The 26540-nt window shown below is 44.7% G+C and overlaps 1 protein-coding gene and 1 long non-coding RNA gene across 2 annotated transcripts; both read right to left on the minus strand.

Moving 5' to 3' along the window:
* Positions 1–4706: 4706 nt before the first annotated feature.
* Positions 4707–8131, minus strand: LOC307219570 (uncharacterized protein; the record flags this gene model as incomplete). Its single annotated transcript, XM_079982814.1, has 3 exons — positions 4707–4739; positions 6959–7233; positions 7567–8131. 3 exons carry the CDS (start codon positions 8129–8131, stop codon positions 4707–4709), a joined length of 873 nt encoding a protein of 290 aa, XP_079838940.1.
* A 3358-nt stretch (positions 8132–11489) lies between these two features.
* LOC307219820 lies at positions 11490–25056 on the minus strand. The gene is made up of 3 exons (XR_013840580.1): positions 24762–25056; positions 17663–17776; positions 11490–12057 (listed from the first exon to the last, which is right to left on the minus strand). It is a non-coding gene; the product is annotated as an uncharacterized lncRNA (long non-coding RNA).
* Positions 25057–26540: the final 1484 nt, after the last annotated feature.

Here is a 26540-nt window from a genome sequence, read left to right on the forward strand (position 1 = left end):
CAGCTATTAGGGTATGTTCACATTACCACTTACTTTGCATCCAGTTTTTGAAGCAGATTGCAGCTGGCTTAAGAAAACCTTGGCAACAGCTAGTCCTTCAGGGACTAGTAGCATCTGTTTCTCCTTCTACGTTGAGATCTTATAAGAAGGCCTGGATGGACTTTTTAACTTTCAGTGTGCAGCATTCGACAAGCGACAGTACAGAGTCACCACACACCAGGTGTTGCAGTATTTGGCTCACCTGCGGTTTATGGGTTGTGCTGTGAAGTCCATCCAAATTCAGTCTTCTGCCATTTCATTTTTCTGTAAGTCTCTTTATTCTAGAGACCCTTGCGCAAAGTTTGTGGTGCGCAAGGCTCTTGAGGGCTGGGCCAGGCTGCAGCCACTTAAGTCGCCAGGTAGGAGGCCTGTCACTTTCGACATTTTATGTGCTGAGGCTAGTTTGCTGGTCTATTTATGAGGTGAGACTCTTTTTGGTGGCCTTTTCAATTGCATTTTTTGATGCACTGCGTGTGGGTGAAGTGGTGCTGGAATCAGCGCAGGGAAGGGCTTCCAGGGGCTTGCTTTTGCAGGACATTCAGCTGTCCAAAGCAGAGCTGGTGCTCCCTATTCTTAATTCCAAAATGGACCAGTTGGGCAGAGGCGCCTTGATGAGGCTGCCTACCACTGGTAAGCCCGGCCCTTGTCCAGTGAAGGATGCCAAGAAATATTTGTCACTTTGCCCACCTGAGGATGGTCCCTTCCTGGTCCACAAGGATGGGTCCCTGTTAAGAAGGCATCAATTTGCTGCAGTAATGCGCAAGGCGCTGGCAGCATGTGGCCTGTTGGCCAGTGAGGTTGCACCTCATTCCTTTCGCATTGGGGCAGCTACCACCGCTGTGTATTGGGGCCTGTCCGTTGACAGGATTAAGGATCTGGGCCGTTGGAGCATACTGGGGTTATGTTTGGACGTGGCGCTGAGGTGCAGTCACTAATGTTATTTTGTTCTTTCTTAGGTCCGCCTACCCTGCACGTCTGGATAGTCGGGCACAGCATTGTCCACTGGGCCACCAGAAGGGTGGCAGAGTCTGGATTCGGACGCAGGCTCGGACTCCCTGACCACGTGTGCGCCTCCTGGATATCCAGACAAGGAATGCGTTGGAAGGAACTTCTCCCGACGGTGCGGGCGAAGGTACGCTTGCGGCGATGGTGGTGCAGCTGGGCAAGAACGATTTTCTGGAAGCTCCTGGCTTGAGCCTGTGGACCCGCATGCAGGAGGACTTGGAAGAGTCGAAGGTAGCTCTTCCCAGACTCAAAATCGTTTGGTCGCAGCTGCTTCAGCGATGTGTGTGGCGAGGTAGCTGATGCCCAGCTGCCACCGAGAGGGCCAGGAGGCGTGTCCAGAGCACAGTGGCCAAGAAGGTTCTGGCCTGGGGCAGGACGGTGATCCGTCACCTGGGCATTACCTTCTGAGATGCGTCCCTTTACAGGCTTGATGGGATTCATCTGTCTGTGACTGGGAATGATTTGTGGCTGACCACTGTGACAGTGGGGTTAAGGAACTGGTTACAGATGTGAGTGGTTGGCGGTGAGCGTGGGTGCTTGTGTGGCAGATAGGTTCTGGTTCAGGTGATAGGGATGGGAGAATGCTCTCACTATCCCTGTGTGAAGGGTATTCCATTAAAGGAATCCAGGGACTCAAATGGGTTGGTCAACCCCAGAGAGGGGGTTGTGCCCGTGCCAGAGTCCAGGGGGACATCTGGGTGGCAGACATAGTCCGTTCCTGACTTTTTGCTTATCCAGGTGTTCACACTTGGCTGACCTATGCTGGAACCCTGGGTCAGTGCTACCTGCATGGCAGGGAGCTAGTTGAACCAGAGCCTATGCAACCACTCACTTTCTGTAATCAATAAAGTTGTGGCCTAAATTCTGCCAAAAATCAAGACTAAAATTTGAGTCATGTGTGAATTTATTTAAGGGGCAGGTTTCTGGGTCTGAACACGCAAAGCACACACACATCCAACAGCAGTATTTGCCAAGAGATTGCAGGATCAATATGGATTACGGCTAATGTCATGCGAACGAAGCTTCAAAAATTAGCAGTGGGAGTGTGCGCTGGATGCTAATGTGAACATACCGCATAATCCTAATTTCTTAGTATTTTTCTGACAACGAAAGTAGTTACTCCCATATATCTTCAAATTGTTGATGTTATAATAATGGCAGTGATTACGACAAAACAGAGACAAACAGTTTAGGTTCTCATGGTGCTTATTTCTTCCTAATTTTCATAGTCGGTTCTCTTGGTGGAAAGGAGACATTCACTCAGTTGGACATTCACTCAGTTTCAGTATAACTCAGCCTCCCAGAACAAACAAAAGAGGTGAATAAGCTTGCTGATGTCACCCATTTCACGGGCTGTTGACACCTTTGCTTCCCCCCTCCTCCCAGAACCTTCATTTGAAAAAGAAGGGGGAGAGGGGGAAGTCTCTTGTCAGCAACAATTGGACTAGCCACTCTTTAACTAACAAATTACAGCGAAAACATTGGCTTCCTGTCCTTTCATTTAAGCTCGGTTGATCATTCTTCCCAGTAAACAAGGCAGTTGTGGGCTTTTGTTTAACTTCTGCTCTCATTTTGTGTGGGGTGTTTTAAAGCACAAAAAAGTGCTCTTGAGGTCATTCTGCTCAAAGAAAAGTGGAAGGATGGATGGCAGCGGGACAATCAGGGAAGAATCTGGTCAGGCAAAGCTGAGTGGGATTCACTTGAGTTAAAGCAGGGGCCCTGCAATAAATATTCCAATGTACAATGGATGAAAGAGAAGGTTCAGGTGAGAGAAAATGCAACCTCAGGCTTCAGTCACTCTAAAATATTTGCCCAGTACAGAGAAGCTATACATGCACATATAGAAACAATTACTGTAATTTAAATAGAATACTAATTTAATTCAACAATATTATTTCAGCAATTTATATGCAACTTAATGAAATGGTCTCTAATACATCTCACTGCAGTGGGGAGCAAGACTGACTGAATAAATGTGACTTGTCTGGTGTCCCAGTGCCAAGGTCCCTGTGTTTATAGATCCTTATTTTTAAATGGGGCAGTCCCTCAAATAGAGAACTGCCCTCCCTAAGGAAGGGCACATGGCTACCCTAGCTTGGCCCCTTCCTTCCACACACGGTGTAGGGCCAGCTTAGGCTAGGCTCTGGTGCTTAAGTTCTCTCTCTCTCTATAGGTAAAGGTAAAGGGACCCCTGACCATTAGGTCCAGTCGTGACCGACTCTGGGGTTGTGGCGCTCATCCCGCTTTATAGGCCAAGGGAGCTGGTGTACAGCTTCCGGGTCATGTGGCCAGCATGACTAAGCCACTTCTGGCAAACCAGAGCAGTGCACGGAAACACCGTTTACCTTCCTGCCAGAGCGGTACCTATTTATCTACTTGCACTTTGATGTGCTTTCGAACTGCTAGGTTGGCAGGAGCAGGGACCAAGCAACGGGAGCTCACCCCATCGCAGGGATTCGAACTGCCGACCTTCTGATCGGCAAGCCCTAGGCTCTGTGGTTTAACCCATAGCGCCGCACCTGCGTCCCCCCCCCTATACTATTAATTGTCTCCTATAAAACGTCTTATTTAAAATTGATAAAGTGTTACTATACCCTACAGCAGTCCCACAAGACAGGCTGGGATTATTTTCTCCGTAATGCAGATGAGATTGGAAATGGCCTCACCAGAGCCATGAGTCCATGGCTGATGGGAGAGTAGGAACTTCTAGGGTCAGTCACTCTTCTCCGTGAAGGCCTGCATCTCCAAATGATATTCAAAAAACCGAAGGCTTCAAAAGAAAAATGCCATAAAAACATATGAAGGGTCTGCTGGATCTGGCCAATAGCCCCTCTAGTCACTGTGGCCAAAGATGTACCTGTGAGAATCCTGAAAACAGGATTCGAACACAGGAGCCCAAAATGTTTTGGTAGGAGACAGTAAATTTTGATGAACTAACCACAATATGTGGAATCACTTTGCCCTCAAATAATGCATATCACTGTGGCCATTCATATATTCTAATAAAGGTCTTGGGAACAGAAGAGGCTGCCTTCTACTGAGTTGGTCTCCTTAGAAATATATATATATAATTTAAAAATTGTCCAGTAGCACCTTAGAGACCAACTAAGTTTGTTCTTGGTATGAGCTTTCGTGTGCATGCACACTTCTTCAGAGTACCAAGAACAAACTTAGTTGGTCTCTAAGGTGCTACTGGACTAATATATGTCAGGCCAACACGTCTACCTACCTGAAACTTGGTCTCCTTAGTTCAGTATTGTCTGCTGTGAGTGGCAGCTCTGAACATGTTGCTGTGTGTGTGTGTGTGTGTGTGTGTCTGTTGTGTTTTTCCCTGTCTCCCACTCCGCCAAGATCATCCATGATGATCAAAAAGCTGAGGGTGTTTGGCAGCATGGCACTCCCCTCCATGAGCATCACACTCAGTGTGAACTGGTGCCTGTTCCTGAATTCTTCCTTGTCTCCTTCTTTTGTATGAAATGCATTGTATAGAGTTGCCATCATTTTTACTGGCTATTCTTCCATGCTTTTAACCAGCAGCCTGACATATCAACATTAAAAGTGTGTGTGTGTTAATGTAATTCTTTTAACGACACTGAGGTTATATTTATGATATTGCCCCAGGATTAAGGGTTGCATAAATAATAATGGTAGTGGCAAACACTTCACCGGCTTGATATCTGCATGTCGAGCTGCTGCTAAAGGCACAGGAGCAGGGCCAAAATTAGGTGGCCGGCAACCTGGGGCTTTCTTAGGGATGCAGGTGGCAACCCTAAACAATAACTGCACACAAAGTGAATTCCAGACATGCTCCCCTCTGTTGCTGCCTAGAGAATGGAGGTGCCAAAGCTGTGTGTATATTGATGCTTAATACATAGATGGTATGACAGCATTTAAAAAAAGATTTCCTATGCTTCAATACCAGACAACAGTAAGATATGAGAGGACTGAACCTGTGCAATTTTAATGCAAGGATCTTTCTTTTGGAAAGACGTCTGTGTGACAGGCATGAAGAAAGCAGTGCAAATCCTTTCCCCATTCTCGCTCTCCCCTCCCACGCCTCTTCCCGGAGAAAACCTTGTCATTAATGCAACAGATTGGTACAATTGGCCCATAGAGTAGATTATTTAGGTGTCACATGTCTATTTTCTCACTCTCAGCAGGGGAAAACTTGTTCACGGTTCTGCTGATAACATGATAATATCCCCGATGTGCCTAATGATTAATAATGTATTCATAAGGCTCCTTGCGGCTTCTGAATGTATTTCCTCCTGCATATGGTGCAAAATTCTGCCTAAGCAAAAAGCCCCACAGCTGAGATGGGTAAATGGAAGTGGGATTGCCACATGGTCAGTTTTCTTTTGCCTCTGACTCCTGGTGTGCGCTTATACGTGTGTGTGTGTTTGTGTGTGTGTGTGTTGAACAACTCGGCTTCAGTGCTAGGTAATAAACATACATTTATATATGAATTAACATATGCAGAGGAGGCCTCTACCCTGCCCATCTTCCTAGAGATCTGGCATCCCTAAATTAAAGGGTGGCAGACATTTTCTATTTAGAGAAATGCTGGCAATTTAGCATTCAGACTGCGGTTCCTTCAACACTTGCCAAATACCAATCAAACGCTCCTTATCCTAAGCTGCAGGGTGTTTATATGGACTTTTTTATATACTGCAGAGTTTTGAGGAGAGTGTGGCCACTGGTGGTCTGAAGGAAGTCCACAATACTAGTGTCTTGCGGACCAGGGGTGAAGGCCTATAGCTCAGTGGCAAAGCATCTACTTTGCATGCAGAGTCCTCAGGTTCAAGCCTCATCATCTCCAAGTAAGATGGGGAGAGAGGCTTAGAATCATAGAATTGTAGAGTTGGAAGGGATCCTGAGGACCATCTAGTCCCGCCCCCTGCAATGCAGGAATGTGCAGCTGTCCTGTGTCTGAAACCATGGAGAGCCGCTGCCCATCAGTATAGCTTAGAGTACTGAGCAAGAAGGACCAGTGGACTGACTGGGTATAAGGTAGCTTCCTATGTTCCTTCGGATCAGCCATTGCAGAGTTGCAGAGCATCTGAAATCCCAGAGAGCCCTATGGACCAATTGACTGGCTTGGTATAAAATAGCTGTCTCTTTTCCTGCGGCAATAGATATCATAGACTGCCCCCCCCCCAACAAATATGTTTTCCTATGTTTGTTGACCCTCTCCCCTATTGACTGACTGACTGATTAATTTAAACCTTTCTATACGGGTTTTCTCCATCCCATTCCCTGTGTTTTGGCAATAATAATAATAATAATAATAATAATTTATTATTTGTACCCCACCTATCTGGCTGGGTTTCCCCAGCCACTCTGGGTGGCTTCCAACAAAGATGAAAAATACACTAAAATGTCACATATTAAAAACTTCCCTGAACAGGGCTGCCTTCAGATGTCTTCTGAATGTCAGGTAGTTGTTTATCGCTTTGACATCTGATGGGAGGGCGTTCCACAGGGCGGGCGCCACTACCGACAAGGCCCTCTGCCTGGTTCCCTGTAACTTGGCCTCTCGCAGTGAGGGAACTGCCAGAAGGCCCTCAGTGCTGGACCTCAGTGTCCGGGCAGAACGATGGGGGAGGAGACGCTCCTTCAGATATACTGGACTGAGGCCGTTTAGGGCTTTAAAGGTCAGCACCAACACTTTGAATTGTGCTCGGAAACGTACTGGTAGCCAATGTAGGTCTTTCAAGACCGGTGTTATATGGTCTCGGCGGCCGCTCCCAGTCACCAGTCTACCTGCCGCATTCTGGATTAGTTGTAGTTTCCAGGTCACCTTCAAAGGTAGCCCCACGTAGAGCGCATTGCAGTAGTCCAAGCAGGAGATAACCATAGCATGCACCACTCTGGCGAGACAGTCTGCAGGCAGATAGGGTCTCAGCCTACGTACCATATTGAGCTGGTAAACAGCTGCCCTGGATACAGATTTGACCTGTGCCTCCATGGACAGCTGTGAGTCCAAAATGACTCCCAGGCTGCGCACCTGGTCCTTCAGGGGCACAGTTACCCCATTCAGGACCAGGGAATCCTCCACACCTGCCCGCCTCCTGTTCCCCAAAAACAGTACTTCTGTCTTGTCAGGATTCAACCTCAATCTGTTAGCCGCCATCCATCCTCCAACTGCCTCCAGACACTCACACAGGACCTTCACCGCCTTCACTGGTTCTGATTTAAAAGAGAGGTAGAGCTGGGTATCATCCGCATACTGATGAACACCCAGCCCAAACCTCCTGATGATCTCTCCCAGTGGCTGCATGTAAATGTTGAAAAGCATGGGGGAGAGGACAGAACCCTGAGGCACCCCACAAGTGAGAGCCCAGGGGTCTGAACACTCATCCCCCACCACCACTTTCTGAACACGGCCCAGGAGGAAGGAGCGGAACCACTGTAGGACAGTGCCCCCAGCTCCCAGCCCCTCAAGACGGTCCAGAAGGATGTTATGGTCGATGGTATCAAACGCCGCTGAGAGATCCAGCAGAACTAGGAAACAGCTCTCACCTTTGTCCCTAGCCCGCCGGAGATCATCAACCAGTGCAACCAAGGCAGTTTCAGTCCCATGATGAGGCCTGAATCCCAACTGGAAGGGATCCAAATGGTCCGCTTCTTCCAGGCGTGCCTGGAGTTGTTCAGCAACCACTCTCTCAATCACCTTGCCCAAGAATGGAAGATTTGAGACTGGGCGATAATTGGCCATCGTGGCCGCATCTAAAGATGGTTTTTTAAGAAGCGGTTTAATAACCGCCTCTTTCAGCGGGTCTGGGAAGGCTCCCTCATGGAGGGAAGCATTCACCACCCCACGAAGCCCATCTCCCAGTCCTTCCCGGCTAGCTTTTATAAGCCAGGATGGGCAAGGATCCAGGAGACAGGTGGTTGGCTTCACTCGTCCAAGCAGCCTGTCCACATCCTCGGAGGTAACAGATTGGAATTGATCCCACGCAATTTGACTAGACAGGACTCTAGCACTCTCCCGTCCTGGCCCTGCTCCCACGGTGGTGTCTACTTCTTCCCGAATCTGAGCGATTTTATCTGCAAAAAACTTTGCAAAATCATTGCAGGAGATCATGTGGCCCGTACTGGGCCCCGATGTCACAGGTGGTTCCGCTAAATTGTGAACCACCTGAAAAAGTCTCCTGCTGCTGTTTTCTGCAGATGCAATGGAGGGGGCGAAGAAAGTCTTCTTCGCCGTCGTTATCGCCACTTGGTAGGCTCGATGTTGAGCTCTAATCTGTGTCCGGTCAGATTCGGAATGAGTTATCCGCCACCGGCGCTCTAGCTGTCTCAACGATTGTTTCATTGCCCTCAGATCCGTGGAAAACCACAGGGCTGTCTGGGCTCCATGCAATCGGAGAGGGCGCTTTGGAGCCAAACAGTCAATAGCCCTGGTTAACTCCACATTCCAGCGGGCCACCAGGGAATCGGCTGAAAGGCCATCAACATGGGATAAAGCATCCCCTACCACTCTCTGGAAACCATTTGGATCCATTAAGTGGCTGGGGCGGCTCATCCGAATCGGTCCCACCTCCCTGCAGAGGGGATGGGTTGCAGAGAAGTCCAGTTGCACCAGGAAGTGATCTGACCATGGCACTTCTTTCGTTTCGCTTTTACTTAGTGTCAGATCACCAACATCCATAGAGGTAAACACCAGGTCCAAGGCATGTCCGTGGCTATGGGTTGGGCCAGACTTATTCAGGGACAGCCCCATGGAGGCCATGCTTTCCACGAAGTCCTGAGCGGCCCCTTGTAAGGTCGTGTCAGCATGGATGTTAAAATCCCCTAGGACAACCAAGCTAAGTGTCTCCAGGAGAACATCCGCCACAACCTGAAGCAGTTCGGGCAGGGAATCCTTGGTGCAGCGGGGAGGTCGGTACACCAAAAGGAATCCTGTACTGCCCCTATTGCCCAACTTCCAGAACATGCACTCGGAAAACTGGGTCTTCCCAATAGGACGCTGGTGCAAACTAATGACTTCCTAAAAATCACTGCAACCCCCCCTCCCCACCCACATGACCTGGGTTGCTGTGCGTAAGAGAAACCTGGTGGACAAGCAGCGGCAAGGACAGTCCCATCTGCTTCATCCAACCAAGTCTCTGTTACACATGCCAGGTCAAGTCCTCCATCCATGATCAAGTCATGGATGGCAGTGGTCTTATGAATCATTGACCTGGCATTGCACAGCAGCACCTTCAGGTCATGTGGGTATCTCTTGCTGATTCTAGTATCCATCTGGTCAGGACCAGACCCGGAGGCAGGCAACTGCTCTCTCTCTTGTTCTGCACTGTCTACTGATACCTACAGATTCTCAGCCAGCATGTCAGCTTCCTTCAGTCCCGTGTGGCAGGAACTTCGTGTTTGTTTTCTTCAAGGTCCACCTGGGTACTTTACAATAGTTCCACATTCACACGCCTCTCCATTTGTATGGGAATGATCCCAAAATCTTCTCCCCTCTCACTCATCCTTGTCTATTCCCCAGCCTAGTACATGAACAAAAAGTGGCACTCCTTTTTGGGGAGGACTCATTAAAAAAATGTGACTGCTGCTGTTGCTGAAAGGTTGGCATTAGAATTGCGGAAGGATCCCTCCCTCCCTCTTTTTTACTAGTGGAGAGGGAGAGAAGGATGACAGGTGGTCTAAATCCAGGCCCAAATTCCCCTTCCTTTCAAAAATCATTTCTTTTCTAGACACTTACATTCTCCTACGGAATATGGAAAGGACATTAGCACAGATTGTAGCCTAATAAGACAATAATGCCTTTTATGTTGCCTTCCCCCACTTGGACAGCTTCCACTGTAGCCCTGAGGTACGCTCCGGGCGAAAACATTGTCAGGTGGAACAGAAGATTGGAGATGGAAAAGGGAGAAGAAAATCTTGTATTCCCACCCATTATGCCAAATCCCACTCAGAGATCTCTCTTGCATGCTGTTGGAGTGCCTGAGCATGGATTTGCTGCCTGCCCCCCCCTTCCCATGCTGCCTGCATGTTTTAGAAAGTAGTCCACTTCAAGAACAAAACAGTAGTTGCTACCAGGAATCCAAACATCCTGGCTGATTGACAGAAGGCCACCCAAAGTCCTCTTTGTTTGGCGCAGACAACACATCTTCAACAGCTAGGTGTTTTTATCTTTTCAGCGTGCACATATTTTCAGCGGGTCTGGGTACGGTAAAGATAAGCAGGTACATTCAGCCTGTTTGCATAATAAACAACTGTGTTAGCCAAGGTCTAAGTATTATTCTGAGCTGCTGTCATTTCTGGTTGTTGGTTTCTAAGTGGTTTTAATTGTAGCAATGTTTTCTTATGTCTAATACGTTGTTTTTATGTACTGTGCCAGAAACTGCCTTGTGACTACCTTTAGTATGGTCCAAAAGTTCTGTAAACAAATAAAATTTATATAGCATATTTCAGTTATTAAAAAGCCACCCCATAAACTCTAATCAAAATATATGTTTTCAGGGATGGCAAAATCTGTTAATTTTGATTCTCCCGGTTTCTCATTTTTCCAAGCTTAAATCAAGTTCTTCACATTTCTTCAGCAATTTGCAATCGGCCTCCCTTGTAAAAACAAAACAAAACCATAAACAAAACTCATAAAAATCTATCAAGATTTTAGTGCAAACATGTTCCGTGTCTCTAGCCCCACATCAGGTAAAATCCTTCACATCTGGTTTCCAGGTAGGTGGGTTTCCTAGTGAGAAAAAGGTCAATGGATGGTGGTGATCTTCCCAAGACCCCAGCCTGTGCTGGTGACCCACCAAGTAGAAATATAAGAACATAAAAAGAGCCTGTTGGGTCAGGCCAATGGCCCATCTCGTCCAGCATCCTGTTCTTACAGGGGTGAACCAGAAGCCCGTGAGAAACCTGCAAGCAGGACCTGAATGCAAAAGCACTCTCCCCTCCTGAGGTTTCCAGCAAATGGCATTTGACTGTGGAAGCAAAGCACAGTCATCTGCCTTATCCTCCATGAATTTGTCTAATCCTCTTTTAAAGCCATCCAAGCTGGTGGCCATCGCTGCCTCCTATAGGAATGGGTTCCACAGTTCAGCTTTGTGCTGCATGAAGAGGTCCTTCCTTTAGCCACCATTCAGCTTCATGGATGTCCACAAGTTCTAGTCTAGTGCTATAAGAAAGGGAGAAAACCTTTCTCTATCTGTGCCATATGTAATTTTATAGTAGAGGAGTGGGGCATTAACGCTACCATAATACCGTTTGGGCTTGTCTCGGTCTTCTTCACTGCAAACCTTTTTACACTTTTATGTTGCAAACCACTTTCTTTAAAAATGATTTAGCTGCATATAAACCTTTTTACAAATAAATAAAATAAGGCAAAGTATCGTGGGCTTAAGGCTGAACTCAGTTACAAACTGAAAGCTAAATATTGTTCTGTTCAATAACAAAATAAAGCAAAATGAAATAAAAACAAGCCAAAGTTTATTTTCCAAAATTTTGCTTTAATTTTATCCAAGTTCAATTATTGCTATTTGTGATATTGTCCTGCCTGTACTGTAGCCTTAGCTCTTCCAAGGTCCAGTAGGCAACACACTAATAATTTTGTTCAAGAAACATCAAGGAAAGCAAAATAGACCAGAGTAGAGGCAAGCATGAGCCCTTTTCTCAGGAATTGCCATATTTTTTTCATTTACTTTTTACAAAGCTTCTAAATTCATTGCAATCCAGTGTTCCCTCTGCTGTCCTTGCACATTTCCACCAGATCTAATTTGTCGTTGGGTTTTGGGGGGTGGTAGTGGGGGAGGGATGTAATAAAATGCAGTTGTAGTACTTCCCTATTGAATGTCACCAACAAAGTATCATTAAGGCCATACAGGGTTCCTATGCCTTTAAATTAAACACTTCCTCTTTGCAGGTTCAGCCCATTTTCTTGCTTCTTGTTTTTCTTGGCTTTGGAATTGATGCTGAGTTGTCTCTTATTTGCCGCCTTAACAGCCTCTTTGAATTGCCCCAGTTTCAGCTCCCCTGGGATGGAGGGAAATCGAGTTCCTTAAAAAAGAGAGAGAGCAAAATGTCCTCTTTGTTATTTAAAAAGAAATGGTAAAAATGAAAATTACTTGTAAGCACACGATCCACTTGCACAGACTTCACAACCCACTTGTGGCTTGCAACCCATAGTTGGGGAAATGCGGAGTTATATATGATCAGGTGAGCTGGTGGCTCCTAGCAGGTCCAAGCCAGTTGTGTACCTACCAGCCTGATCACATGCATTTCACTCTATGAACTGAACTGTGATTCAGTAGTGGCCCTCCAGATGTTGCAGGACTCCAACTCCCATCAGCCCCAGCCAGCATGGTTGAAAGTCAGGGGTGATGGGAATTGTAGTCCAAAACATCTGGAGAGCCACAGACTCTCACCCCCCTGCTTTAGTGAAGCTAGGCTCTTTATAGATACATTACTACTACTGCTACTACTACTACTACTACTATTACTTCTACACTTTGGTTTAGCTAGTTTAGTCTAGGGTCAGATTTTAACCCATCTTGGAGTGCAAGGAAGTGAAGACATGATATGGAAAAGGATGTGATTAAATTTAGCAGCAGCAAGGAGGCAGGGCATGGATGTAGTGACTTGAGTGGGAGCCAGCAGTAGCAGCGAAAGTCTCGGAGGAGAAACCACAAAGTCTCCACGCAGCTGCTGCGGCTCAATACCCGGCATTCATGGTATGGCTTCACGAAACTGCCTTGTGACATTTTTATTTATGTCAGTGACAGAGTAGCATTGTTGGTGGTAGGAAAGGGGCTGGTCTCCCAAGGCTTAGAAAATGCTCTCTGGGTGTCTGTTTAAAGGTGCCCCCCCAACTTGCATAATAGCTTAGAGAATGTATAGGTACTGATTGGCTCACTTATTTATATATTCATATATATATATATATATATATATATATATATATATGCATAGCCCCGTCTCACTTCTGAAAGCTTGGGTTGGCTTCTACATGGACAATCCGCAAGCCACATGTGGCCCTCATCTGTCCTCCATGTAACCTCCCACTGTTGCAGCCACTGCTGATTTTGCTGCTGCTTTGGTGGCAGTCTCCAATTTTGCCTCTGCTGCTGACAGATTGCCCTGACTACCACCAGCAGATTGTTCAGTCTGCTGCTGCAAAGCTTGCCATTCCTGCCTTTCTGTCTGCCTCCCCTGCTCGCTAATCTAGTCAGGCTTTTCCTGCTTCTGACCTCAAAACACACTTGGTTGGTGCTCTGCCTGCCATGTTCTATGTTTAGCACTGAGGATGACAGCTTGTGAGGAAGGTCATCCTTGCCCCCTTTTGACTTGAGCTTCCACTCATCTTTCAAACTGCTGTGCCTTCCAATCATGCTAACTCCCCTTGTCCTCTAGTTGTCCCCTTGTAAACTATCCCTCTAACCATCCAACTGCCCTATTCAGGTAAAGGTAAAGCGACCCCTGACCATTAGGTCCAGTCGTGACCAACTCTGGGGTTGTGGCGCTCATCTCGCTTTATTGGCCAAGGGAGCCGGCATACAGCTTCCGGGTCATGTGACCAGCATGACTAAGCCGCTTCTGGCGAACCAGAGCAGCACACAGAAACGCTGTTTACCTTCCCACCAGAGTGGTACCTATTTATCTACTTGCACTTTGACGTGCTTTCGAACTGCTAGGTTGGCAGGAGCAGGGACCGAGCAACGGGACCTCACCCTGTCTCAGGGATTCAAACCACCGACGTTCTGATTGGCAAGTCCTAGGCTCTGTGGTTTAACCCACAGCGCCACCCGCGTCCCCCTATTCAGGTAGTGACCTGAATTAATGTGTGTCTGGGGAGTGGGGCCTGCTCAGCCCCTCACCTGCACTGAATGCTCATACTCATTGAGGCCTCTGCCCAGGCTACCAGGAATCCTGACACAAACAGGTCCCTGATTGCATAGGCCAACCCCACATGTGCAGCTGTATGTGTGGGCTCCATTCCTGCATTCAGTTATGTAAGGGGCAGAGCCAGCCGTCTTTTCCTTATGCAGTGTGCAATCTGGAAGCAGATACGTAACCAGTGAAGTAAAAACAGCATCCTGTTCCTTCACCACGGGCTACATATATAGGACCTGAATGAGATTTGTGGCTGTTGGATCTGTTCTGCTGTTGCCATCATAAAATCAGCTTGTTTGTCTGAACAGACAAGACTGCAGGATTTCCCATCTCCAAGCTACCTAATTATTTTGCAATACCATGTGAGGGTACGAAGGAAGTCTTTCCTCATCGTTATGGATTCACATAAATATTATAGAAGAACAATATCTCAATGCGTTTTCAGTGGCAGAGGCTCAATTGGCACCACCAAATTTCCCCCCTTTTGTTATGGTCCTTCTACATTTCTTTTTAAAGATGCCATTATTTTCATAATAGATGCTCAGAAAGGCGTAAGTTAAAAAGAAGAAGTATGAGCGTGTAATGAAACATGAGAAAGAGAAAACTGCTGGCACTGGTTCGTGTTCCTGAAGTCAAGAGGGTGGCAGGAGTAAATCTGAACCAACAATGTACCAGATTGTTATGAGTCAGAGGGGAAAGATGGTTATGAATCAGAGAGAAAAATGACTGCGTATCTTAAATCTCAGGGTTTTCTATGACACAAACACATTGACTCTGGATTTTAGCTTCTCGAACATTGTGGGAGTTTGTTACTTGCCTCTTAATAATGGTAGTCAGATGTGAGTACAGATATTTGCTGCCCAAGAGATTCCCGGAGTTTGGGGAGGCGTGTACCTCATGTTTGTGACTGAGCATCCACCCACAATTGTTTGCATTTGAACAATTTTCAAAGTTAACGGCAAGTAGCTTAGGTTACTACGCAAACTGTGCCCTTTTGTGGAGAGGGATAGTTTAGTCACTGTGATGCATGTGTTGGTAGCCTCACAATTTGACTTCTGCAACATGCTGTATGTGGTGCTTCCCTTGAAATTGTTGCAGAAGCTGCAGCTGCTGTAGAGTGTTGCAGCTGAACCAAGTGGGATTTACTTCTGAGTAAGACATTATGGTTATATTTATTTCTGCCTTTTATTACAGATGATCTCAGGGTGTATCACAACAATTTGAAATACAATAAACATTACATTGAAGTACAACTGAAACCAGGAGTGGGTGGTGGGGTGGGGGGACAGCACTCATATCAACTCCCAGCAGCTGAGTCACTGCTACTTACAGAGGAGAGGTGAGCTGGGCTCTTTCTGCTCCTGCTGGTAGCTGCCTGCTTCTAGTTAAAACATTTAACACAATCCAATGTGTAGGATTGCACTGTAAATGATTTTTATCTTGCCTTCCCACCAAAATAACCTTCCAGGTGGCCCCATTAAAGATTGCACCAATTTAAACAGTGTAAAATAGCCATAACGAATAAGCTTATTTAATGGCTTAAATAGATGAAACCACCCTTTGTAATGGTCACAAAACAAGATATTTTCTCTTTTCCTAAATGGGAAATTTATGTGTGATTTGCAGTGTGTTCATTGCAAACTGAAGATCTCCTGTGGTCACGAGTTTCTGTTTGTTGATCATATGGCTTATTCTCTGTACTTTGCATTTATCTTGTTCCTCCCCTTGGCTGAGAATGCCTTCCGCTCATCTAAAGCTATATGATCTCGATGATAGCTTGTAAGATCCTAATCTGCCGATATCAAAGGCCAGAGTTTATTCCCTGTTGTTTGTGCAGAGAAATTATTTAACAAGGAATCCTTGTAAGTGTGAACATCATACATAAAACGACATAACACTTGGGGGAAAATAAGAACTAAGCCAATATTTCCACACCAGCTTCAAAGCTTAACATACTTCCATATACAGATGCTTTTTATTTCTCATCTGTGGCTTCTGTCCGTCCTAATTGAATCTGACACCAGAAACATAAGTTCTCCTCCTCCTCCTGATTATGTTTTGACTGGAATGTTAAATACAGCAATCCCTCATTACAAAACTCTGTTAACTGTATTCTAAAACAGCACATGATTTACAATCGCCGTGCTTTACATCTATTGCCCTTATCTTATATAAGAGTAATTGTGCCTTCTCTCCAATCTCTGCCACATCTTTTCTTACATATTTACACAATTTGTGAACTGCTTTGTATCTGAGAAAGAAATTCAAAGCAATGTATAAAAAGCCTTGCATTCAACAATAAGCAATGTAAAAAGGCAAACAATATTTTCAACCTGATGATTCAGTATGGCTGAGTTCTCACCCCTCTGAGGAAGCTTGACTACAGAAGAATCTTTCCACCATGGTCTGAAAAACCAGCAAGTATGGTGCCTAATTTGTATAGGGAGGCAATTCCATATTTTTGGTGTTGTGAAGTAGCAGATGGTGCGATAGGCAGTAGTGCTCACCTGACCTCTGAGCAGCACAGTAGCTGCTACATACCAGGAGAGAGAGTTGGAGACATGAAGCGACAAGGCGGTTAGCGCTGTGCAAACATACCATCAAGTGTGCTGGATTGGCTCTGCCAAAACATTTGGTCACCTCACCTGTCCAACTCTCCCTCCCGATAAGCAGCAGCAACTTAGTTGTTGGGAGGTCAGGTGAGTGCTACAGCCCTACCATACTATCAGCCACTGGTGCTGTGACACGGAAGGCTCTTCATTGAACTGTAATGGAGTGGGCCTCAGATTACCTAGGTACCATCATGCAGTGGCTCAACAGGGATGCAGGGGATCTTTCAAGTAACTTAGTCCTGAGTTGTTTAGGGCCTTGTACGCAAGTATTCAAGCCTTAAATGTGGCTGGGTAGCATACTGGCTATCTGTCCAACTTTCTCAATAGATATGTTATATGCTGGTGGAAGGCTGCTCCAGTTAGTAGTCTAGCTGCTGCATTCTGCATCAACTACAGCTTCTGGATCAACCTCAAGGGCAATCCTACATACTGCTCTTTGCAACAATGCAGTCCGTTGGTGCAGCTTATATAACCAAAGATATATATATATATACACCAATATCTATCTATCTATCTATCTATCTATCTATCTATCTATCTACCTACCTACCTACCTACCTACCTACCTACCTACCTACCTATCTATCTATCATCACAGCCCACTTTAGGAACCGCTAGTACCGACTCTGCTACCAGCCAGTTCATGGAGAGGTAGGCCACTCAGAAGCTTCACTTCTTGCCACCCAGGAAGAATATCACAGCAGTGGGAAGGCCAACCAATCTGATGAAGTGGACTGTCGCCCAGAAAGCTTGTGTATTAATAAATGTGTTAGTCTTCAAAGTGCCACGAAATTCTTTTTCTTCCAATGGCTACCCCTCTAGAAATTAGAAAAATTTTGGTGATAAGAAATGATGATGATGATGATGATGAATGTATATGAAATGCTGCAAAATGTTCTAAAGTGTTATTAAAATTATTATAATAGTGATGATTAAGTCATTTAGGCTCATAATTTCCAAACTTCCATTCTAGTTTTTATGATATTCTCCCTGGAAATGCAGGATATTATTACAAAGATTACATTTAGTTACTTCACCAAAGCAAGATGGCGGTTTAACTACCTAGTTTTCTAACAAAAGCAATTTTTGATCATTCTTACTACATATCAAAGGTTCACCACCCTCATCCCGTAAATCCCTGTCAGCTCTGACAAACATACCTTGTAGAACTGCGTGGTGAACGTAAGGGCAGTGTTAAAACACTTCTCTTGTTCTGAGCAAAATTTATAACATGGCTCTTGGAACTCACTTTTTGCTCCAAACTTCTGATACTCCTGTAATACAGTAATCAGCATGTCAGTAGGCTATTTTTTCTGAATAAAGACAAGGTTGCTGAAATGGATTAGACACAGACATTCGCATAGCATTGCATAATTCAGAAAGTAGGCCCGGTGCACATGATTTGCATTAATAGCCTGCATAGAGGCAGCTTTTTACAACTCCCTCTCATTAAACTCCATGTGGAGGATTGCAGACTGTCAATCAATTACAGCAATTTCCTTTTCCATATTTATTCCATCACTATCACTGACAGTTACCATTAAGTGACATTAATACAATACAGTAGCATCTTGCTGTTCTCCAGTGCTCTCTTCATGCACAGCATCTTGGGATACTTAATCTCCTAAGAAGGTTAAGAGTGCCTGTTAAAAAGAGGGAGGGGAAAAGGTGACCACTTTCAGGGATGGAGAGTGTTTAAGCTTAGAAAAGAAAGGAGGAAATTCTCCCAAGGTGCTCTGGGAGTGACATTTGTTAGGAAATGGAACGCACACTCTGGTGTTAATGAGTTGGTAGGAAGAACTGGCTATATAAATGTCTTTTAAACATTAGGGATAAGGGCTTTTGAGAAGTGTTGAGGATATCCTTAACTATTAGAATTGTTTGTGGGCAAGGAATAAACAGGAGACTCATATTCCACATGGAGTTATATTATGTAAGCAAGTGCCAGAATGAAAAGCAAATGATAGTTGTATTATATGTATTACTTGATCTTGCTTTGTAAGGATGGGATAATGTTTTCTGTTTCTGAGAAGCATGTAAGAGAGGTGATTGAAGTGATGAATCATATTTTGCCCTCCTTATCACCTGAGGATCAGGTAACAAGGATATATATATACAGTGTTTCATATATGTAGACGATTTTAACGAGCAGATTTGGGGGGCTAAGATGGCCTGTAGAGAGAGGAAGTCCCATTGCACAGACAAAAGTCATGGCGCTAATAGAATAATTTTGTTGGATACCACTCACCATTTTCTTTATGTACAATGATGATTGTAGTGAGATTGTTTATTTTCTGTAAACTACTCTGAGTACAAATGTATCTGTGGGAAACTGACTAAGACTTATTATAGCACATCATTTTTAAACCATTTCCCCCCACTCAGTTTTGAAAATCATGTTAAAATGGGTGCTAAAGGGCTTTTTTAATTTCAGCACTATTTTGCCATTAGTTCAATAACTGCAAAAAAGGAAAGGAAAACAACAGAACTATAAATGGAGGAAAAACTAAAACGTGATAAAATGGTGGGTTTTTTTTTTTTTTTAAATGAGCTTTACAATACATTTAAAGGAATATTTTAAAAGAAAGTTAAGGCCTATTTAATTCAGATTGCTTTGTAGTGTATAAAATAAAATGTCTTATCTAGGAGTAGCAATAGAATAATGGGCTTTATCATCATATACTATTGCAGATTTCCTTACACTGTAACGTTTCATGAATTCCTACGAAAGTGAATTATCCTTGTAAAACCAAATTGTTTCCAAATGTCACTATTTCCAAAAAGGGGAAGGAGAACAAGAATTGCACACTGGGTAGTAAACCAAATAATTGAAAAAGAGAGATGAATATCCATACTACAATCATCTCTTTTATATGGCATTTCAATCGGTTGCAATTACAGAATGATTTGGTAACACAGCAAAAGCATATTGGCTTTTAGCAGAACAACAGGATGTTGATAGTCCTTTAATATCATTGCTTTGGCTTAAAAAGGAAAAGGAGCTGGCCTATGCAGCTGGGACAAAGACCCTTCATAGGATCTTTGTTAACAGCATGGGATAGTGTAAAATAAAAGTCTAAGAGCTGGAGATGCACCTTTAAGGTCACTTCTTCGTAAATGAAGTGTTTGATGTATGGAATCTTTTTGGAAATAGAAACATCAAAGTAAATTGTGGGCTGAATGTTTATGAATCTTTTGCTTTGCGGTGCTCTGCTGCTAGTGCATTGCGTTCTGCATACTCTGTCTTCTTCTATCCTTTGCCCCTATGAATGGGGTTTCAAATGTCACACTCCACTCAAATGACGGAACTCTCTTCATGGCCAAGAAACCATTACAAAGGAGCTAACTCATCAGCACCTGCGACTTCATACCACAATGTCAGCCTCTGCTTCCCCAATTCTCTTAAAATTAGCAGCACAAAATGTTATGAGATACTAGTGCTATAAATCAGAAGGGATACTATGCTAGAGGAGCAGGAAACACATTTTATTTTTTTTCTATCAAGCGTTTGTGATAGTTAGATGCTAGATTCAGATAGAGGCAGTGTGGTGTAGCAGTTAGAGTGTTGGACTTGACCTTGGTAGACCAGCCATGAAGCTCACTGGGTGAAATGGAGTCTGTCACTTTCTCTTAGCCTGGCCTACTTCACAGAGATAAAAGGGGGAGGGGGAGAATTATGTACCCCCCTTTGAGCTCCTTAGAAGAAAGGCAGGATATAAACATAATTAACAACAACAACAACAACAACAACTTGAATGGGGGGACGGTTTGCCCCCTTTTATGATGCTTCCCGTAGCCACTATTTTTAGAAGGCTACAAGACAGTCATCATTTGGCTAAAACTGGGGAAAATCTAGGATGGGTATTGTGTATTTCATTGAGGGCCCTTTGCATTCCTCCCTCAACAATAGACAATGATAGTTTTGTGGCATCTGTTCTAAAGATGTTAAGGAGACAGCAATTTCCATCCCTTCCAGTGTTAGTCGCAATCAGAAATGTTTCCATTCTGCTACATTTTGGCTTCTACTAAAACCTACACTATTCGTCTCACTACCTGCTACGACCTAAATAAATGCAATTAATGATGCTATTAATCCCACAAGTAATTTCAGTACAAGGGGAACGTCAAAAACAACAGGGAAAGTAATGTAATTGTTTATGTTACATTTGCGGACAAAAGAAGAAGACAACAGCATACAGTGTTCATGTCCACTGGCCTGATTTCTGACCAGTATGTAGAGTATAGCAACTTATTCTCCCGTTTCCATTTCTAATTGAATTCTCCATCACCCCCAATCTGGGCATACCCACTCTGTGGATTTGGCTCTCCTAGAGATTTGCTTTGACATTTTCCTCTGTGATGCCCTGACCTTCCTTTCTTGCCTGTTGAGTTGATATAACAAAAGGACTTTGCAATCACAAACTCATCATTAAATGCTGCATTAGCACTTTCTGCTGTTGCCCACGGGCTTAACTTCTCATTTTCTCTGGCCTTACTGACTTCTCTGCTGCTTCTTGTATCTCTATCTTTCTTCCTAGGTCAGGCGCTTTTCCAGACATCCTTTCCCCTCTTTCTTTGATATATGTCATAGTCCAAGCAGTATCGGTTGCTTGCCAGCACTATGTCCTTCTCAGAGAGTCTCCTAAAAGTTATTGCTGCCAAACAGAACGGATGTCTTCTTTCTCCTACTGCACTGCTTGTCATTTATGGGCAACAGTTCAATGATCTCTCCCCTTTTTTGTTCACTGAACTCATTTAAAATCCAAACAATTTCGGCTGTCAAGTTGCCTGTTTGTGACTGTTCCTCTGTTTACTCAGCATCACCCCCACCCCCCAAACTGTTCCCTGTCACTGTTCATCCTCTGAGTTGTCAGTGCTTACCCTTATGCTTCTAGGTTTTTAAATCAGTTTGTGTGCAAATCTTTATCCACATTTTAAAGCTTGTGTGTATTCCTCATTTCATAAACGAAGGCTGCAGTTCTATGCACTCCTATGCTTAACGCAGAAAATAAGGCTGCAATCCTGTGCATGCTTATCTGGGAGTAAGCACCATTTAAGAGAAGGGACTTTTTTGGAAACAAATATGCCTAGGATAAAATTGGAAATCACATATTGCTGCTGGACCTTTGATCTTGAGAAGGGAGGTTCTTATTTAGATACAGAATCAGCCTCTTATCTTATTTTGTTGGAGCTATTTCCAAGAGTAACAGATATAAATAAATAAAGAACTAAAGCTACACCTGAAATAAGCTTTATTTTATTTTTTGCATGTGCATTGATGTTTGATTCTAAATCGGGGGGGGGGGGGAGGGAGGTAATGTCGCCATTTCAAAGTTCTGCACAGCGTTAGCCTTAGGGGTGTTTCACACATTACTATTTCTCTGTATAAAGATAATGTAGGAAACATATGTAGGGAAATGTGTTTACCATAATGTGTGAAGTGTGGCATAATTGGTTTTCATGCTATAAGAACATGGACCAGGCATCCACTGAAGGCAATGGCTGCCTGACCCATTTGCTCAAACAGCACAGGAAACACACCTCTCTTCACACATTTATGCTAAGCACATTTTCGCTCATGGAGATTATCTTTGCGTAGGGAAATGGTAATCTGTGAAACAGCTCCTTAGAATAGTATGTCACCCGTGACCGTAGAATGGTGTAGGGACTTCCCGTCTTTAAAATGCTTATCGCCCTTTAGAACAAATTTGCAAGCCACAGCCTATTTACTCCCATTTGAAGGGGAAAGTGAAGAGTGTGATGCACTTTAGTTTCAAAGAAAGAAACTGCCCTAGACTGGCTAAAAAGAGAAGAGGCGATTCCCCATTGTATACAGCTACAAGTCTAAAGGGTAAGAGAGCAGAAGGTGCTCAAACGCATGAATGGTTAGCAAAGAATGGCATATCTATACGGTAACTGTAGCAAGAACTGCAAAATACAATTAACCTTGTTGAAACCCGGCATCACTTCTTGTATCTACCACCTCTCCTTAGAGCAGCCAGCATTTTGCTAAGACCTTCATATCTGGTACTGGGCAAGAGCTATTGCTAGCTAGTTAAGCTGTCAGAGCTGATGATGTGATTGTTGTTGTTTGTACCTGCCTACCAAAGTGATTTGTAACATCTAATTAACAGTGGGAGGGGATATTTTGCAGTATGTTTTAGAAGGCTGTTAGCAAGGGACACACTTGCTATTGCTGTTTACAAAGTACTATCCATATACAGTGGTACCTTGGGTTAAGTACTTAATTCGTTCCGGAGGTCCATACTTAACCTGAAACTGTTCTTAACCTGAAGCACCACTTTAGCTAATGGGGCCTCCTGCTGCCCCCGTGCCGCCAGAGCACGATTTCTGTTCTCATCCTGAAGCAAAGTTCTTAACCTGAAGCACTATTTCTGGGTTAGCGGAGTCTGTAACCTGAAGCGTATGTAACCTGAAGCGTATGTAACCCGAGGTACCACTGTACTTGGAGCTCTGCCAGAGCATCATATGGAAGAATTAGAAGCCATTGGCTCATGGAGTGAATATTTTGAAGGGCAGTGGGGGAATCAGGTGCTGCTGCTTTGTGTAAATGTCCTTTATCTCCCTTCCTGGACTGATTGCCAGCCTTTTGCCCCTTGCTCTCCTTTATTCCTGTGCTTGAGGTTGGGTGTTGACTGCTCTGCCTGCTGTAGGCCTCGTCCACGCCTCAGATGAAAGGGAAAATCAGAAGGTAGCCATTACACATTTGCAAGGAAGGAAACAAAGACCCGCAACGCTGACACCCTCCCACTAACTTTGGGTTTTAATGGTGGGCTTAATTTCCTCATGAAAGGGAAAAACAAAACGGAAACAGCCTTGCGGTGGATAGAGGGGGCAGTGGGGAAATGGCAGCTGTTGTATTCATGGTTAATCAGGTGTGTCTGCCTTTATGTAGCATCTGTCTGCTACTGTTACGGTGCCACATGTGAAAAGGGACGGGAGGAAGAGAGGCATTCATGTTCAAAGCCTTAAGCACTGACCTCTGTCTCTGTCTCCTCAGGGTTCGGGCGCTCGTCTATTCATCTTGGCCTATTAATGTAAGATTGCAATTCTGTTCTATCAGGCCGTCGTCGTAACCATCTTGATTGGATGTTGTTCAGATTGCCATAAAATCGAGTCCTTAGCACGCCGGTTTCCATTTTGTTTCACAAATGACCTTTACAAGTAGGTTTCCAGTGAAAGAAATGGCCATATTTCCTCGCCAAAGAACTCAACAAGGAAAGGTTTTCAGGGAAGGAGTCCAAAACCAATTATCCATTCCAACTTAAGTTGATTTTGGACTGCTGAAGGAATCCCCCAAGAGAGGAATAAGCAGGGACCGTTCAAGCACCTAGTTGCCAATTTTAAGAGTCAGTCTAGTTTATTGCCCTGTTATCCATTCCACACTTTGGTAATATTTCTCTGGTAAATTTCTTTTAGATACTGTGCAGTGGAGGAAATAAATTATTATTTGTTTTAAAAATTGAATTTTCCCTACAGGATGACACTGTTTTTCTAAATATATTTCAGTCTGGCTTCTGGGGCAGGCTTGGGATAGAAATGATTTTTGTTGCCCTGGTGAATGAGCTGTAATAGGAGAGCAACAATCCTGTGGATTGTCCTGGACTTCCCAGCAGCATTCCATATAATTGAACAAATAATTTTTCAGGGTTGGGTGTTAGGGACCCTTCTCTCGGTACCTCTGCATGCTAAGGCTTATCAGTTGGTTACTGGAGGAAAACCCTTGTAAGTGATGGTGCTCATAATTTTCAAGTGATGGTGGTCCCTTCCTAGGCTTGTCTACCTAGTGTTTCTCATACAAAACTGCCAGCAAACTTGTGTTTTTCATTACATTTGATTGCCTTTTATGATATCTGGTTTCTCCGTTTAAATTGGATGATAATATTAACCCTTTTTTTAAAAAAATTGCAGCCTACAATTATATTCGATTTTATATACTGTTTTTGCTGTTTTTGTTTATATATATGTGTGTGTGTGTGTGTGTGTGTGTGTGTGTGTTAATTGGTTTTGTTAGCCACCATGAAGCATATGTGGGAAGGCAGGGTATCAATCCCTAAGGCTGCAATCCTAGACCCACTTTACTTGGAAGTAAACCCCATTGAACTCAATGGGACCTGCTGTTGGGTGGGCATGTATCAGATTGCACTGTCAGTATATTAATAAAATAACCATTACATTAAGTATGCTGTGGTCAAACTGAGGACTTTCCATTACTTTAAGTATCTGAAATAATTATACTGTTTAAAATGACTGCCCATCTAGTTTCTTGTTGCTGGAGTTGTTGCTTCGCCGCCGTGCTGATGAGTGTTTCTGAAATTGCTGTGTCTTTGTCCCCTGCACCCAACAGCTCCACCAAATTGAAACTCTTTCTGATAAAACCCTGCTATGCTCTGTGCTATATAAATCAACAGCAGTGTTGACACTCAGTTGGCATTGTCAGAAGGGAAACAGGTTAGTGCCAGGATGATGCATTTGGCAGAGGCGATGAGCAGCTTCTACCTCCACAGCCATTGGAGCACTTCCTCTGCAGCACAGTCCTGTAATTAGAATGAATGGCAGAGTAAACATATGGGAAAGGGTAGAAGGGTACCACAATGACCTCTGTATGTGTCTGAAACTGGGAACAGCCCTGGCTCGATGCAGAATTGGACTGGAAATACAGTGTAGCCCTGTCAAAACACCTCCTTCTGCCCTGCTAAATCTGGTGCTTTTCTGAGGCTCTGCCATATTACAGTGTGTTAGGCCACTGTGGCAAACTGAAATTAGGCTGCACGCAGAATAGCCCAGACTAATTTAATGCGGGCCTTGAAGCAACAATGAACTCGGGTCATGAGACATGTTAGCCAGACTTCCGCCAAAGTCTCTGGAAGCTCACACAACACGTTCAGAAGCAGCCAGAGGGAATAATGAACAGTAATTAGAGATGGGTTGCGGTGACACCTCCTACCAGTTGCCTTTCCTGGTGGCGAACACCACCAAAGAAGGCATAGCCATCAGCTATTTTTGTGAGGGCCTTCCTGGAACTGGGTGTTAGCATAGTTACATTCTGGGAAGCTCTTGGCTTGCACTCAGTACTTAATTTCTAAAGTTAAAGGTGCCGTGCCTCAAGTCTGCCTGCAAGTCTCATCCTCTGACCTGTCTGCTCATCAAATATGCATGGGGACTGTCTGTGTTTACTCCTCTGTGAAAATAAAGGCATGATGTAAGTGTTCTCCTCCTGTTTCTTGCAGGGCTAAAACCTGGTCTGAGCCCCAGGGAGCTCAAATGGATGGCAATTTGATTTCTATCCAGGGCAGCATACATTATATTAGGGCTCCTTCCATACCCTCCAACTCAAAACATTACTCTAGGGCAGTGGTTTACAACCAGTGTGCCATTGCACCTTGGGGTGCCTTGAAGGGTGGTCAGGAGTGCCACAGGCAACTATAGCCTCTGTCCCTCTTTCCTTCCCTCCCTCCTCTGATGCCTTCTCGTGTTTCTGCCTCCCAAAGGCTTGTGAGGCTGTTTGTTGCAGTGGCCCTGACCACAATCTCCCCAGGCGAATGGCGTCTCTGGAGCTGGCCAGGAGGTGCTGGTTGCCAGGAGCTGAGGTGGCCTTGGAACAGACAAGCAAGTGGGCGAGGGAGCCCAGCCAGCCAGTCCACCAGCCTTTGCTGTTGGGAATGGACAGACAAATGGGAGACCGGGCAAGCAGGCACCACACTGGTCTTTTCTTGTGCTTTCTGTGTGTGATGCCTGCTTGGGAGCTGAGTGCCCAACGTCAAAGGGGAGCCTTTCCACCATGCAGGTCCAGCGGCTGCCACTGTTGGTTCCTAAGGTGAGTAAGGTGCTAGCCTCACGGTCACCTTTGGCCCGTCTCCATTGGGGTGCTAAGGCTGGAGGCATCCTCTTCCCAGGCACCTGTGGGGCAGTGTGAGGAGGTACCTCTCTTGGCTCAGAGACCAGAGGTGGTGGCTGGCAGTGGCTGCCCGGAGGACTTGCAAGGAGAAAGGAGGGGAGAGGAGGCTGAGGGAACAC

This window comes from Podarcis cretensis (genome assembly GCF_951804945.1).
Source record: "Podarcis cretensis genome assembly, chromosome: 7".
Classification (NCBI taxonomy): Eukaryota; Metazoa; Chordata; class Lepidosauria; order Squamata; family Lacertidae; genus Podarcis; species Podarcis cretensis.